Consider the following 15,937-nt stretch of genomic DNA (forward strand, 5'->3'; position numbering starts at 1 on the left):
CTTTGATTATCCAGGTTACTGTATTAATGCTGCGTGGTGAAATCTCTGGACTAGAAGAACACAGGTTTGCCCATTCCACATATCACATTTCACTGCGTCACCAGAACAATTAACGTAATTAGGCATTGATTAGCCAACATAACATGTGTCATATAGTGTAATTTGGTGAATACGCCGGTGTATTGACTATTACTGTATATGTTAATTGAAAATTTCTGTAGTCTTATATCAAACTTGATATGAATTATTATGAGTTATCTATTTTTCATAAACAGAACTTCAACGTCATTTCCCTAATTAAATTCTCAGGAACCATTAGAACTCTCTAAACTCTTCACTTAACTACACATGTTTGACTATAAGTTTCAGTGTAGTTACTGAATAGATTATAATAGTTACTGAATATTATTATTTAAAATGAATAAGTGGATTATAATCCAGGAGCTTAAACGGTTAAAGAACTAACAGAACTGTCAGCTACATGAGACACTGTCAGGGTTGAGGATGTCTATAATTCTCCACTGTTGATTTTGGACCCTACAGGCACCAAGCTAAACTTCTTGAACTGACCTTTCTTTGAGGTACAGGTTTCTGACACAAGAGAGGAAGAGCACACTTTAGTACCGAGAACAGAAGAATATAAATCATAACTAAGCCTAGGAAAGAATAATTTTGATGTTGAGATGGAGATAGTAAGCAGAGAAAGGTGGAGATTTGACAGATGACAGAATGACAAGTGACTAATCAATTGGGTCCTGATGTGTTAATGATTAAATAACTAGCATAATGTGTGACACACACATGACACCTGTTTTTGCCTAGGTGCATCAAGCAGATAAAAAAAAGAAAGATAAAAATCACAGGGTGTGTGGCACCACCATGTAATAGGTGATCGCTGGAAAAAACATGAACAACATGACAAGCTCTGTGATTTTGCATTCAGCATTCAAATCAAGTGATTTTCTATTATCAGAACATACAAAATATCTTTCTATGATGTTTTTAGTTCTTTAAGCTGAGTATATTTGCAAATTAAAAAGTTTTGCAAATAAACTAATTCAACTATGATGAGTGATTTGGGCTTCATGGAAATAAGGAAACATTGACAGTGACATTTCACATGCAAACATAAACTGAAAAGAAGAATGTTTCCATTGGTCACAAGAGAACTGTGATATCCAAGCATCCAGAATAGTAATGTAACTATTTTGATTGGAGACCACATTGTTTGGATTTTGCATGATTATCATGGTTTGGGGTGGTCTTTGATACCGCCTTTGTACAAAATTGTTTCTCATGGTCACTAAGGCTAGATAGGTCTGTGTTTTATTCTTTTCAATGGAAAGAATTAAAAGCAAAACTGAACCTTTCACCATTTTAGATCAATAAATCACAAACCCAGAAATAAGAGTCTTGTAGCTGCTCTTTGCTGGATCAAACAAGCTTGTGAGACATTTCATGTTCCCATGGATTGGTAAAATGATCACAGCCAGCCCAGCAAGTGGCTAATGCAGACAGGATGTTGGACCTTGGAAGTCCTTGTGTGAGCTCGGCATCAGCGTGTCATAGGTCATGGCCAGAGAATGTGGAAAATGAAATGGGTTATAAAGTTTAATGTCAAAAACAATAACAAAACCTGTCAGTGTCAAATTATTAGGACACACAAATACATATACATGTCTGAATACACAGTGAGGTGTCATCTACCCATGCAACAGTGGGATTAATGCAGGGGTTACCAGCCTTTTCATCAGTGAGGACTGGACACCATTTTTGTAAATTCCATTCAAAAACCTCAAATGCATTAATAGTGCACGACTAATTTCTGTTGAGATTGCAGAAGTTCCGTGGTGGCTCGACGGTTAAGGCTCTGGATTACTGATCAGAAGGTTGGAGGAATTCAAGCCTCAGCACTGCCAAGCTGCCGCTGTTGAGCCCTCTCTGCTCCAGGGGCGATGTATCATGGCTGACCCTGCGCTCTGATCCCAGCTTCCTAACAAGCTGGGTTATACGAAGAAAAGAATTTCACTGTGCTGTAATGTATATGTGACAAATAAAGGCTTCTTCTTAAATTAATTATTATATTAATTAAATATTAATTAATGTCATTAATTGAGTTATATTTCATTAATCTATTATTAATATTTTTTTTTTTGTAAAAAAAAATGACTTAATCCTTGAAATGTGGCTTGTTGGATAGATCATAATAAGACCTACACTTCTACAGGACACATTTTCATCATGAATACATCATTAAATAAAAGAACATGTCTTCTAGAAATACAAATCTAATGAGACACTATTAAGGTTTTGACCTTATGTCCTCGTGCCACTGGGTCAGAATGATGAAGAAGACAGCAACTGTATACCTCACACTGCAGAGACATCAGTTTTTCAAAGTTATCAGTTCTTTAATTCTAGCATTATATGTATGTCCCTGTGTAGCTCGTTACTGCATCATGACTCTGAGCTACCACATGTCCCTAAAACCTCACTTCCTCAGTATTCCTGTCTTTTCTTCCTCTCTTTTCACCATCTTTTCTTCACACATTTCAGCCTTGTATGTACTCACCCCTCCCCATCCCTCCCTCCAGCTCTTCACACTCTCTCCTCCCCTCAGCTCTCCAGTTCCTGTCCTTTTCTCACTTGCTGGCTGCCAGGCTGCAGTGATGTCCTTACACTGTGAGTACCTTGTCTCTCCATTAATCTCTTTGGTCTCACCCTTCTCTCAGATTCCTGGGTAGGGAATCTGGCAATAACAGGACTCAGGACCCTTAAGTGCATACATGTGGGGACCAGCATCAGGCCCTAAAGGTAAGAAGGCCTCTCTCTCTATCCCTTACATTGTTCAGCTTACTATTAGACATTATTTCTGTCCCAATATTTACCTTCACTATCACCACTATTTGTTTTATGCAATTAAATGTATATACTTTTCTTTTAGTTCTGATAAAGCTGACAGTAATGTTTTGTTAAATATTTGACTGTGATGAATGTGCAGTTAAAGTAGTGACAGTTTTCTGTACACAATTAATGGAGTTTGCTGAGACCAAGTTTATCCAGGATGAAGTTTTAGTCCATAAAAACAGAAAAGAAAGAATACAGAAAAAGATAAATGTGATGTTTTGTGCCATGGTATAAATGTCGCCTCACTGGTTTAAGTTTTTGCTATGTCTCATTTTTTTGGAACATGTAAATGTATATAATGTAAACACATATATAATATAAAATGTAAATATATATATATGTCTGTTGATATAGATGTCTGTGAGTTCATGCATTTCTTTTCTGTGAAAATTTAAACTGAAACAAGTACCATGTAAGTGTTAATATAGTGAGAGTTTTATTTAGGAGTAGTTGATTTATATCAGTGGTATCACTGACTATTTATACTCTCCAACCAAAATTCTTTCAAAACATTCCAACTTCACTAAAATGATTTGTGCTAAAAATTAGATGGTGATATGACACTTCAGGCCACCTCCTGTGTTATGTCATTTTAATGTCCACACAGAGTATGGCATAAATCCAAAGGCCACTTTTTGTTAGTTGTGAAATGTCACTCCTCGGAATACTGTACAATTCATAATTTGCAGTCTAAGCCTGACTTTAAAAAAAGGTTTGAAAAAAGGGTTCAGCTTCAGAGTTGTCTGGATTACACAAACTGGTAATGTAACAAACATTATCTTATGGTCATGTAACATACACAAAAACCTTTACTCAAATCTATGAGATTAGAGGAACGTCTTACAGGTTTGAAGTAGAACCCTATAATAAAGGGTTTCCCTTTCAGGTAAGATGATCAGTAGAATTCCTTTAGGAAATTGAAACCCTATTAAAACACTATTCACAGAACCTATGAGGAACCAATTTTTCTAAGACTCTAACTATTAACTATCCTAAGAACCCTTTGTAAACCGCCTATTTTCTAAGAATGTATCGCGTTCCCTAACATTTACCACAGAATGCACCAAGCATTTTACGTTTCATTTTACAAAAAAATTGAGAATATTTAGCATAACAATTTCTTATATTTGAGTCCTATGCTCCAATTCAGGTTTGAGTTTACAAAAATTCAGTGCTATCATTACTCTTCTGAGAAGCAGGTGGCCCTCAAAACAAAGTAACAAAGGAGCCGAGATGCAACATTGATGGATCTGTAGACATTACTTACACTCAGTTACACTTGATAATGTTCATAGTCTATCATAAAAAAAACACTGAAAGCTGCAGTGTTTGAAGGTTATCATAGAGGAACCCATTACTACAGGAAAAAAAAAAAAAAAAAACACTGTGTCAAGTTTGGACTTGGATGGTCCACAGTCTGAAGCACAGTTGAAGATACATATGGTATAAATTCATACAGCTTGTAGAAAGCAAAAATACAAAATACCAACACCAAAACCTCATGCCAAATGTAAAACATGGCGGAGGCCATACTGTATATTGTTGTAAGGCTGCTTTGTTGGCTCATAACCAGGATGCGAAATCACTGAGGGCCCAATGAATTCTATAGCAAAAGGTTGTGCCGTTTGTGAGTGATCCAAACCATATGGAGAAAATGAACAGCAGATAGATGTTATCAGCTTTAAATCCTGTAGTGTGATCTGAGAGTCCACCAATTTAAACAATTTGTTTAATAGAAATCTAGTACTGTAAATTGAAACTCACTCACATTATCTCTCATTCATCAAAAAGTCAGTGCACTTCAACTGTTTTCCTGCTATGCATACTAATAGGGACCGTATAGTTATCCCATTGCCCTTGAGCCTGGTTATTGTTTCAAGCATGAATAATTGAGAAGGCTGGAAAGAGCAGAAAGACTAAAGATAGTGTTCACTGCATCCTACCTCTGGCTTCGTCCCAATTGCCTCATCATACCCTACACGCTAATCCCTAGGCAATTCTGTTCAGCTCAGAACAATTCCACTGGCATGGTATACCTTCTATGTGTTAATGATATGGCTAGCAATTTGAGACAAGTCCATATTCACACCATTTGGCCCCCTCTAATGCGTTATCAATGGTGACTGCACAAGGCATTCATGTTCTTACAGGTCTCACAACATAGTGTTTAAAAATACATGGACTGCTATAGTATAACACAGTATAGGAGGGATTCCCAGAGGAATTATAAAAGTGTCCCAGTGCATCAGTTCACAGCTGCACATACAGAGCTCAGTTTGAACTGTTTTTCCCATGTTTGAGCCACTGCTTTCCTGTTCAAATAGCATTATGCTGTAAGCACGGATGCCTCCAAGCATGTGAACTGGTGCAGGGTAAGAAAACATTGCCCTTGTCCAGTACTGACTGTGAAGTCCACTGCGAGCTCCAGTGCATTCTGAAGCCCTGCGCATCTAACCCGAGTTATTCCGCATGACCTTTTATGGCCAATAGCTATGCACTTCATCCAACAGATGAAAACTTTTGTAATGCGGATTTTGGCTCTAATCTTTAAAGCCAAGGAGGAAATACACACAAAGGGCTGTATTAAGAGTTGGCAATTTACATCAGCAACTTAAAATTCAAAAGCTTGAAATTAAGTGAGTTATTATTTAAGTCCATAGTTATGCGTAACCACTCAGATTACTATAACTGCATGCAGTTCAGATTTTAAACGAGCAGACCTCACAGGACAGGCGATTTTCAGTTAGGGCACTACCTTTAAAGAACTTTCCTTGAAGCTCACCAATATGGGATAGAAAATGCAGACTGACAAAGCAGGTGAACTTTTCCTTATAGCGGTCAATTGCATAAAAGCAAGACGTAATAATGTGATGTAATGTGATAATTTATAACTAGGCATATTCATGCAGCAATATATTGGCAGTATACTTGACTCGTATTAGATATTTATTTCAATGCTTGCCATGTTCTTATTCATATATCATCATTTTTTTTTAATTGTCTCTTTTTTGTTACATCAAATCACAAAAGAAAAAAAAGCTGTCTGCTTCGTCAATAGTTTTCAGGCACAGGTACACAGGTAATTTGCATAGTCTGAATGGGGAGCCCAGAAATGCATAATTCAACTCTGAATACCAGAATCTTTCCCCACATAAATATTGACGGAACTTTTGGACTTTGGTCTCCAAGCTAAATCCGAATACACCCCTGACTGTGTAAGTATAATTTATAATCCAGAATTTTCAAAAAGCAGGTCATCCTCAGGAGATTCAAAATAGCTTAACATGTTTGCTTGAGATTTCCCAGGGGAATACATAGTAGCAGTAGTCACATGTATTCGCCTGCCCCAGTTCCCAGATAAGCAACTTATATCACTTGTGATATTCTTCCCTTTCTAAGTTATCACACTTTGAAATGTGTTATAGAAGTGAAAATGGCATTGAACAAGCCAGTCGCTAGCCAGATGACTAGGGATTTCACTGCTCCACATAATTCCTGGTTGACATCCACAGTTTAGGATTCAAGGTTGTTAAATTCTCCTGCAATTCCCCATGTTGATCCCCCTTTCTATCTAAATAATGCAGAATTATTTAGAATTTTCATTGCTATTACCTCATGGCAATCTGGTGCAGTACAGCATGTGTGTGTTTGTGTGTGTGTGCTTGTGTGAACAAATGAGAAACACTTTGGCTAGTGATAATTAGTGCTCAAGGACATATTGATCCAAATATCGATGCAAGTCTGAACTGTATGATCACTAAAGGTAATGTAGTCCGTAAATCACATACAGTATATCTAACTTTTAACTGTACATCAGAAAGAAAGAAAAAACAGTTTTTGCTTGAAAATGGTGATCTTTTTGTATTTAATTTTTTTTAAAATATTGAGCCATTGACCCTTCACAGTTAAGAAATGGGAGTAATGCACAGTAATCTTCTCACCCCTAAACTCCTGCCCTGGAGGCTTGACATAGCAAAATAAATTGTAGGAAGACAGCTGAAAGATCATTGCTGCTATTTCAATTTCACCCTGCCTTTGTGATTCTGTCCACCTAAGCAATAAAGCACAATGTCCCAGGCTGTAAATCTGGATAACGTTGTCTGTATGTCAGTGGGAGGGAATGAATTACCTTACTATTTGGTGCTTAGTTTTAACGGTTCCTCTTCACTGCTATAATCACCAGCCCTTAAGCCGCACTAGTAGACCTGTTTCCAAGAGATGCATTATCACCTCATCAACAGGCTTGGCGATGGGGATGTTTTGCAGAACCTGATTTTTCAGTATTAAAAAGAAAAATACAAACCAGGCCATAATTTAGAACTTAGTCGAGTGTGGAAAGCAAATAACTAATATTGAAGCATGTCTTTCTTGCCCTATTCTCTAGCACGGGAGGAAGGGGCAAGCCAGGTGAAATCTCATTTAGAGATGATGGAGTATAGAGCACTTGTGTGTGGTGGGGGATGTTCATCCACTGCCAGGATTTGTTCATTAACTGACTGCTGGTGTCTTACCAACTCATTTTGATCTAAACATGCTATTTTGAAGGAATTTGCCTCTTTCAGCTTTCTGTAGATATCGAGTAAATCTAAGTACATGGTTCCCTCATATTTTATGCTAGATAATAACCAGACAGCTTTTAAAGCAGACATCCTCATCTATCCTAGATGGGTGTGAAATCACACTTGCATACTAACTGCATTCACACTAATTAGCACATGAGTAGCACACAACCTGTTGTGAGTTTCCGAACACAGCTATGATACTGAATTACATCCTATTGTTATTATCTTAAAATGTTTTCAATATATTAAGTTACACAGTGAATGCAATCGAGCCGTGTGGAGAAAATGGCAAGCTGATAATCGATCTGTTCCTGCATTATTCAGTCATGTATTATGTATCCCATCAACCCAGGCCATCACATTTGATTACATTATAAAGCAATTATTTCTGAAGTACCAAATCTGTCTTGTCCTCCTATTAGTTCTTCTCAATTCGTTTTAATTATAGTCAATATAAAAATATTTATAAGGTCAACTTTACTGATCCTGAAGGAAATTCTTGTGCTAGTAGCTCAAGACAGTACAAAACAGTGATGATAATAATCAGTAATAATGATGATGATATAATAGATAGATAGATAGAGACATAATAGTAATAAAATTTTCTCTGAAAACTAGACAAACCGTGCAAAAAATGACCAACTTCACAATGTAAATAAAGTGTAAAGTGTAATGTAATGTAAGTACTGTATAGGAATGTTCTTAGGAATATTCTTTAAAATATGGAATTAGACACACATTTAAAATGGATCATTTTGATTCAGACGTAAAGGTTAATGCACTATTTTACAGTTCCCTACTCATTATCTTTGTTGGCACAGGAGAAGCTTAAGGGCCATGATTGACTGGTATAATGACACGGTGCCGAGCCACCAGGAAAAGGAGCCAAGCACTGATGAGTACCAAAGATCAGAGTGTGTTCTCGGCTACATCCCTGTTATCTACTATAGCATCTTGCTGTGTGTGGGATTTCCAGGTAGGAAACTTGAGCATGAGTGTCATTGGTAAAAAAAATTAAAATGGCCAATTATTTTTTTCCTCATTGTGATAGCATCAATAAATCTTCCACTTCTGAATCAAACCTGTCCAGAAGAGTTGTTTTTTTATTTCAGTCTTCTAAAAACATGTTACTATTTGCCAGGAATCATGATAAATGGGGATCATAAAATTCCACATTCTCCAAATAATTTTGCACTTATGTGAGCCTATAAATGTGTGTGACTGTTCATCTGCTCTTTCTTAATGTTTTATTCTGTTTGTACTTCACATTGCATTGGTTTATGATTTATAAAGGGCTAATTTGTCTCCCGTAATAAATAATACATTCATTTTGGTGATTTTTGTAAAAGTTTCTTGAAGCCAAATGTATAATCAGTGATCATTAGACCAACCATCATCCTCTTGGAGTCAAATTCTGTATGCGCCTTACACGAGCTTTTCCTTTATTTTATTTTTTAATATATATAAATGTGTTCCAAATTTGTCCCTGCAGTGGCTCTTGGTAGTTTTTTTTCTCTGGCCTGGGAGCTAGATATGATCCCAGTCAGAACAGACCTGTCCTTTCAATCTGTGGGACTTCAAAAGTAAAGTATGATTTTTCAGCATTTGGCATTTCAATGAAAAGCGGAAAAACTTGTAGTGACAGATTCCCTCAGTAGATATGAATTCCCATTTCTGTTTCCACTCTTGCTCCCCTTTCTGTTTTCCCAGTTTCTTTCACCTTTCTGTTTGTCTTTTCTAGTGAACATCTTAACACTGGTGGCTCTGTCCCGTTTGACCGCACGGACCCAGAAGGCCCTGTATGTCTACCTGATGGCACTGACCAGCTCAGACCTGCTCAGCCAGCTCTTCATCATTTTTGTGGGGTTCCTGCTGGAGACAGCTGTGTTCCACCGTGAGGTACCCACTATTCTGCTGCGATCAGTCAGTGTGCTGGAATTTGCCGCCAACCATGCTTCTATCTGGGCCACTGTGCCACTCACTGTGGATCGCTACGTTGCACTGTGCCATCCACTGCTCCATCGCCAGATCAGCTACCCGGCGCGGGCTCGGCGCATCGTCGGTGCAGTCCAGGCATTGGCGCTGGCGTCTGGTGTGCCCTTTTTCTGGTGGTCAGACATGTGGAGGGTGAGCCGGCCACCTGGTGCGGTTGATTTTGCCCTCATCTGGGCTCATGTGACTATCATCTACTTCCTGCCATGCAGTATCTTCCTGGTGCTCAACTCACTCATTGTTCTGCGTCTCAGAAGGCGGCAGCACCGGTGTCAGGATGAAAGCAGGCAGCAGCAGCTGGCACCAGCAGGCAGGCTGGGCAAAACCACAGCAATGCTTCTGGCCATCACGTCTGTATTCGCAGTGCTGTGGGCACCCCGTACAGCTGTGGTGCTCTACCACCTTTACGTGGCATCGGTGCACAGAGACTGGCGTGTGCACTTGGCATATGACCTAGCCAACATGCTAGCCATGCTTAACACAGCTGTGAACTTCTTCCTATACTGCTTTGTCAGTAACCGCTTCAGAGGCGTTGTGAAGGATGTGCTGCTTCTCAGAGGGGCACCGCTTCATCCTCAAAGGCCCTGCCATCAAAGACAGGCTTCTGCTAATGCCTCGAACTCATCTCTGTCCAGTGGTGCCATGCGCTCTCACAGACATGCCAATATTGCTTGGGACTGTCCTTAATTCTCACTCATATCACCCTATAGACAAAAAAATACCCTACAGTAAGGTTTTAAAAAAAAATCCTAAATATTTTAAAAATTCAATATTGCCAAATATGATTCACAAACTTAATTAAAACATATTTTTGACATTTACTGAAACTAAATCAATACTGGGTATTAATAGTTATTAGATGCCAACAATGAGTAAATATATTCTGTCACAAAACTGAAAATTATTTGAGTTTTATACAGGGAATTAAAAGATAGAAATAAAAAGATAAAATACAATCTTTCAACATTAAATGAAGTTTTTTAATAATACCATCTGATAAAAGATTTTCATTTTTTGATAACTGATGAAATAATAAACATATCAGACTAGGACTTTGTATTGGTATTGTATTGCGTTAATACTGGAATTGTGATACGACTCACTGCGCACGTCCTTGAAGCATGAGTTATATATTTCTGTAAAAAAAACCCTGATCTGATTTTTATATATAGCTGTATCACAAAAATAGATGCCCACAATCTCCCAGAGAGTATCACATTTTACATTCTTCCTTGTATTGAATGGTCTTCTTATGATGTTTTTTTGAAAACCAGGCCCTGGGCACCTGCAATCTGCCTCCATCTCCAAGAGAACTGAGATGATGGACAGCTGCTCACTCCATCTTCTCTGCCAGCAAATTGCATCACCTTCAGTCCATTTGTGTTATTTATTGTGCTGTCTTCTGTAGAGATGTTCAGACCCATCAGGCTCATCATATGAATATATAGTGTTCCATGAAAGGTTGTGAATCAAAACCTGTTATTTGGTTACTACTTTTTTGACCTTTACATAATTAAAACATACTCCTAATTAGAGAGATAATATGGGGACTATACAACATTCTGGTTTTGTTTGGGCCTAGACTGCTGTTTTTTGAACCCTTCAGCACAAGAATGGTCACTTAAAGTAATATCAGAGGTAATTGATCACAACCAAATTAAATGACTGAAAATTAGAAAACTACGCAACACTTCATTGTTTATTTTCTACAAGAAACTGTAGACCACAAACAGAACCTTTGGCCAGGTATGTGTCACAGATATGTATGACATATTTTTCCAGGCCAGATTACACAGCAGGCCTTTTCTGAGCATGTTAGGTGGAGCAGAGACAGATGATACAGCACTTTCCCATTCATAAGCAAACCGCATCTGCCAGCCATGTTGTTTATTCTTGGTGAGACAGGACTTGATAGGGCTTTCAGTTTGGAATGCTTTCAGGTGCATCAGGAACGATGCTTCCCCCTAAGCAAACACTTTGTATTCTGAATGCACAGGTCACACTGAACCTTAGCACACTCACTCTCTCTCTCTCTCTCTCTCTCTCTCTCTCTCACACACACACACACACACACACGCACAGACACACACAGCAAGTATCTGATAAAAGTCAGTAGAATAAGTCATGCTACAGTTGGCTAAAGTGACTCATAAACTGATAGATTGTAAAATGCATATTCTGCACTGGAGTGGATGCCACATGAACATTACTGTTACTGCTAATGCTCACAAGAGCCAGATATCAGTAGAAAAGAATGGAGTAGAGAATGACTGGAACTGATTTGTGAATAACTGCCTGTTTTATAACAAATTAGCCGGTTTGCAATATGTTCCTTAACTAAATCCTAATTCATTTCTTGAGTAACCCTAGTAGTTAGGGTTATAATAATCAAAGGGGCCCAGACATTCATGTGAACATATTTTGTGTCAATAACAAATGCTTTTAAATATATTTTTGAATGTTGAACATTTTAAGTTAAACCAATTATGTCGTATATAACACATGTTGGTCCACACATCCACTTGGTCATATATAAACTCTGCTTAGAAACACCTTGTGCCCTATGAATGACCTCTCTCTACACTCTCTATACTCTCTGAGTAGTGTGTTTGACTTCATCTTTTCCCCTCCTCTCTCTAGCTAGCCAGATGTTATCATCTGTAGCCTCCCGCTGTATGTCAAACACAGGCAGCGGGGAACACACCACATCAATCACTAAGCTCCTGATAAACAACAGGGAGAGCGAGCAAATGGGTCTAAACACTTTACACAATAAAGTCACAGTGCAGGCTCAGGCTGGAATGTGGACATGAGCTAAAGGACCCTTTTTGGGTGACACAGCTGCAGAATGGAGGGAGAACATGCATCTTTAACATAAGAATGAGAAAGGAGACTAGTGATAATGATTACTTTAATGGCTAAGCCTTTCAAACTTTTATCCATGAAATGGACCCATATCTGTAAAGAACATTATGGATTTCAGGCATCCCAAGTTCAAGTAACTCTTTGTCCATTGTACTTTCATAGAAGAATGAATCTGACAGATGATATTCAACCATTAATGGCAGGAAACGACTTGATTTGCATTCATCCAGTGAGCCTAAAGGCATTTATAAAGTCTAAAACTCTTCTTTGCCAGATGTTAATGGGGAATCTTGGTTTCAGACCATCATCTGAAGACTTAGAACAGGCAACTTGGTATGAACCTGAAAGATTGTTTATTTAGCGGACAGGTCAGGGTGGACCAGGAATGCTCTCAAGTTAACCAATAACAATGTTTTTTTCTAAACTAATTAAAGTCACACCAAGTTGGTCCAGTAATGAATGTGGTACAACACTGTTCAATAACTCATAGGTAACTATGCAGGAACTAAGTTGCAATTAATGAGTAGTATTATATTAACATCTATGTCACTACTATAAACTATTAATGAATACTGGGTACTTATTCAATAAGTAGTAAAAAAGTAATGGTTTGGTTCATTATGACACACACTGGGTCTTATATACACTCACTGTCCACTTTAATAGATCAGAGGAGGATGACCAGAGTGGTTTGAGCTAACAGGAAGTCTATAGTAACTCAAATAATCACTCTTTACAACAGTGGTGAGCAGAAAAGCATCTCAGAATGCACAACACATCAAACCTTGAGGTGGATAGGCTACAACAGCAGAAGACCACATCAGGTTCCACTCCTGTCAGCTAAGAACAAGCATCTGAGGCTATCATGGGCACAGACTTACTGAAACTGGACAGTTGAAGACTGTGATTTTTTTTTTTCTAATCTTCAACTGTCCAGTTTTGGTGAGTCTGTACCCATGATAGCCTCAGATTCCTGTTCTTGGCTGACAGGGTACCCAGTGTGGTCTTCTGCTGTTGTAGACTATCCACCTCAAGGGTTGATGTTTTGTGCATGCTGAGTTGTTTTTCTGCTCACCACGGTTGTAAAAAGTGATTATTTGAGTTACTATAGACTTCCTGGCAACTCAAACCAATCTGGCCATTTTCCTCTATCTTATCAACCTCTCTTATCAACAAGGTGTTTCCACCCATAGAACTGCCGCTCACTCCATGTTTTTGTTTTGCGCATCATTCTGTGTAAACTGTAGAGACTGTTGTATGTAAAAATCCCAGTAGATCAGCAGTTTCTGAAATGCTCAACCCAACCCGTCTGGCACCAACATCCATCCCACTGTTAAAGTCACAGAGATCACATTTTTTCCCCATTCTGATGTTTGATGTGTAAATTAACTGAAGCTCCTGACATGTAGCCACGTGATTTTATACACTGTTCCGCTGCCACATGATTGGCTGATTGAATAACTGCATAAATGAGCAGGTGTACAGGTGTTTCTATTAAAGTGGACGGTGAGTGTATGTCATGGACAACATTTAGCTAACTAGCCTTTAGTAATGAATTAGCATGCATTTTACTTTACAATACTGTTACAGATCAGATCATCATTATCTTCTAGGACACAGTAACACTTCAGTGATTATCTAACATTTAAATGACTTACTCGTTCGTTGAGTAAGTCTCATCGAATTGACTCATTCAGCTGTATTTCCACATGGAGTAAGTGACATTTTGTAGTACATTTTTGGACAGACATTTAAGTCTTAAGACAATTTAAGTTAAGACTTAAGTCATTACATACAAGATTTTCAGAAGTGTTTGGGGCCAAAATCTAACTTTCGAAAGCATTATAAGGGCAATGTCCCCAGCATATAATACATCTATATGCTATAACATTGCTTATGTATGCAATTTATCATTGCTTTTTATAGCATCCTTTAAAAAAGAAATCAATAGCAAAATATATAAAATTTCCTAGTCTGTTATTTGGTGAAATAAGATATACTTTCTCAGAGGTTAGGAAGTTTAATTGCCTGTTCTTATTGCTGTTGTCAGTTTAATTATTGTTTTATGTAGTATTGTTTTTATTAAGTGTTGTCAAGGACTTGTGTTTTGGACTGACATGATACTGTTAAATCTTCAGAAAGCACTGTAATGAAAAAAATGACACAATTTATCCCAGTCTTGTGTTTGCTTTCCATTTGCGTAATGATCCTGATGCAGTTTCATGAACTTTACTCAGTCATGTGAACCCTGCAAAACAGTGTTTAAACACTCATCTCCTGTACTAGACTCAGCATGTAGCACTTGCATAAATGCATTAATTAATCTACAATTTAATTTTTAAATAGAGGATGGCATGGTGGAACAGCAGGTCGCATTGCTGCCTCACAAAACCATGCCAGTATGTGGACTGACTACTCTAAATTTCCCATAGGTGTGAATTTGTGTATGTGTGCATGGTACCCTGTGATGGATTGGCATTCATTTCCTGTCATTTTTGCAATTGCACACATATGCTTACATATGTATGTAGGACCTACTTCTGCTGCAGAACACAACCACGCAGTTGTTCCTCATTCACATATGCAATATATATATATATATATATATATATACGTTATACATGCTATGTTAATGTGAAAATTTTCAACATGCTGTGCACATGCACTAATTGTACTAATTGTACTAATCATGCTACCTGATCTAACTGATCATAAAGTAATTGCAAAACAGTTAAGAAAGTGTTATGAATATGCAAATACAATATGCAAATACAAATGCAAGTGTTATGAATATGTTTGTTGGTTGTTTAGTTATACACTATATGGCCAAATGTTTGTGGACACCTGAGCAATCACACCTATACGTGCTTGTTGAATATCCCATTCCAGATTTAGCCCCCCCCCGCCCCCTAGTATAATAACCTCCACTCTTCTGGGAAGGCTTTCCACTAGATTTTGGAGCATGGCTGTGGGGATTTGCCCATTCAGCCACAAGAGCATTAGTGAATTCGAGCACCAATTCATCCCAAAAGTGATCAATGGGGTTGACGTCACGGCACTGTGCTGGCCACTCAAATTCTTCCACACCAGCCTTGGCAAACCATGTCTTTATAAATCTCACTTTGTGCACAGGACATTGTCATTCTAGAGCATGTTTGGGCCTCTTAGTTCCAGTGAAGGGATACTGTAATGCTACAGCATACAAAGACATTCTAGACAATTCTGTGCTTCTATCTTTGTGGGAACTGTTTGGGGAAGGTCCACATATTGGTGTGAAGGCCAGGTGACCACATACTTTTGGCCATGTAGAGTAGATTTTATCATTTTTGTGAGAGTGGTCTGATAATACTGAGGTCATTTGTTTCATTTATTCATTTCTTTTTTTTGTAAGACGCTATTTTTGCAGAAGTTACCCTGTATGTATTTACATTAGGAAATTTCAAAACTAGACAAGTCCACGATGTTCAGTGTCATAGTGAGAAATCCGTTATGTGTCTTTTGTCTTATTTAAACATTTAGAAATTTCAGGTATTCCCAGCAAACAAATGCTAAAACTTTACTCTTTGTTTAATGATTAGGCCTAAATATTGAGTAACAAAAAAAAGTTCCTG

General features: G+C 38.0%; 1 protein-coding gene across 2 annotated transcripts; it reads left to right on the plus strand.

Annotated features, from left to right (window-relative positions):
- On the plus strand, window positions 1–10,510 carry gpr142 (G protein-coupled receptor 142). Of its 2 annotated transcripts, XM_053238415.1 has the most exons (4): window positions 8–64; window positions 1,841–2,814; window positions 8,291–8,445; window positions 9,211–10,510. In XM_053238415.1, exons 3-4 carry the CDS (start codon window positions 8,307–8,309, stop codon window positions 10,146–10,148), a joined length of 1,077 nt encoding a protein of 358 aa, XP_053094390.1. In that variant the 5' UTR covers window positions 8–64; window positions 1,841–2,814; window positions 8,291–8,306; the 3' UTR covers window positions 10,149–10,510. The 2 variants fall into 2 exon arrangements, with proteins under 2 accessions (XP_026771450.2, XP_053094390.1); XM_026915649.3 differs by having other exon boundaries at window positions 1–2,814.
- The last annotated feature ends 5,427 nt before the right edge of the window (window positions 10,511–15,937 follow it).

The sequence above is a fragment of the Pangasianodon hypophthalmus genome, chromosome 12 (genome assembly GCF_027358585.1).
Source record: "Pangasianodon hypophthalmus isolate fPanHyp1 chromosome 12, fPanHyp1.pri, whole genome shotgun sequence".
Classification (NCBI taxonomy): Eukaryota; Metazoa; Chordata; class Actinopteri; order Siluriformes; family Pangasiidae; genus Pangasianodon; species Pangasianodon hypophthalmus.

Coding starts and splice junctions, on each gene's coding strand:
- gpr142 (XM_026915649.3), top strand. CDS start 8,307: ATGATTGACTGGTATAATGACACGGTGCCGAGCCACCAGGAAAAGGAG. Junction 8,446..9,210: donor GCTGTGTGTGGGATTTCCAG/GTAGGAAACTTG, acceptor TGTCTTTTCTAG/TGAACATCTTAACACTGGTG.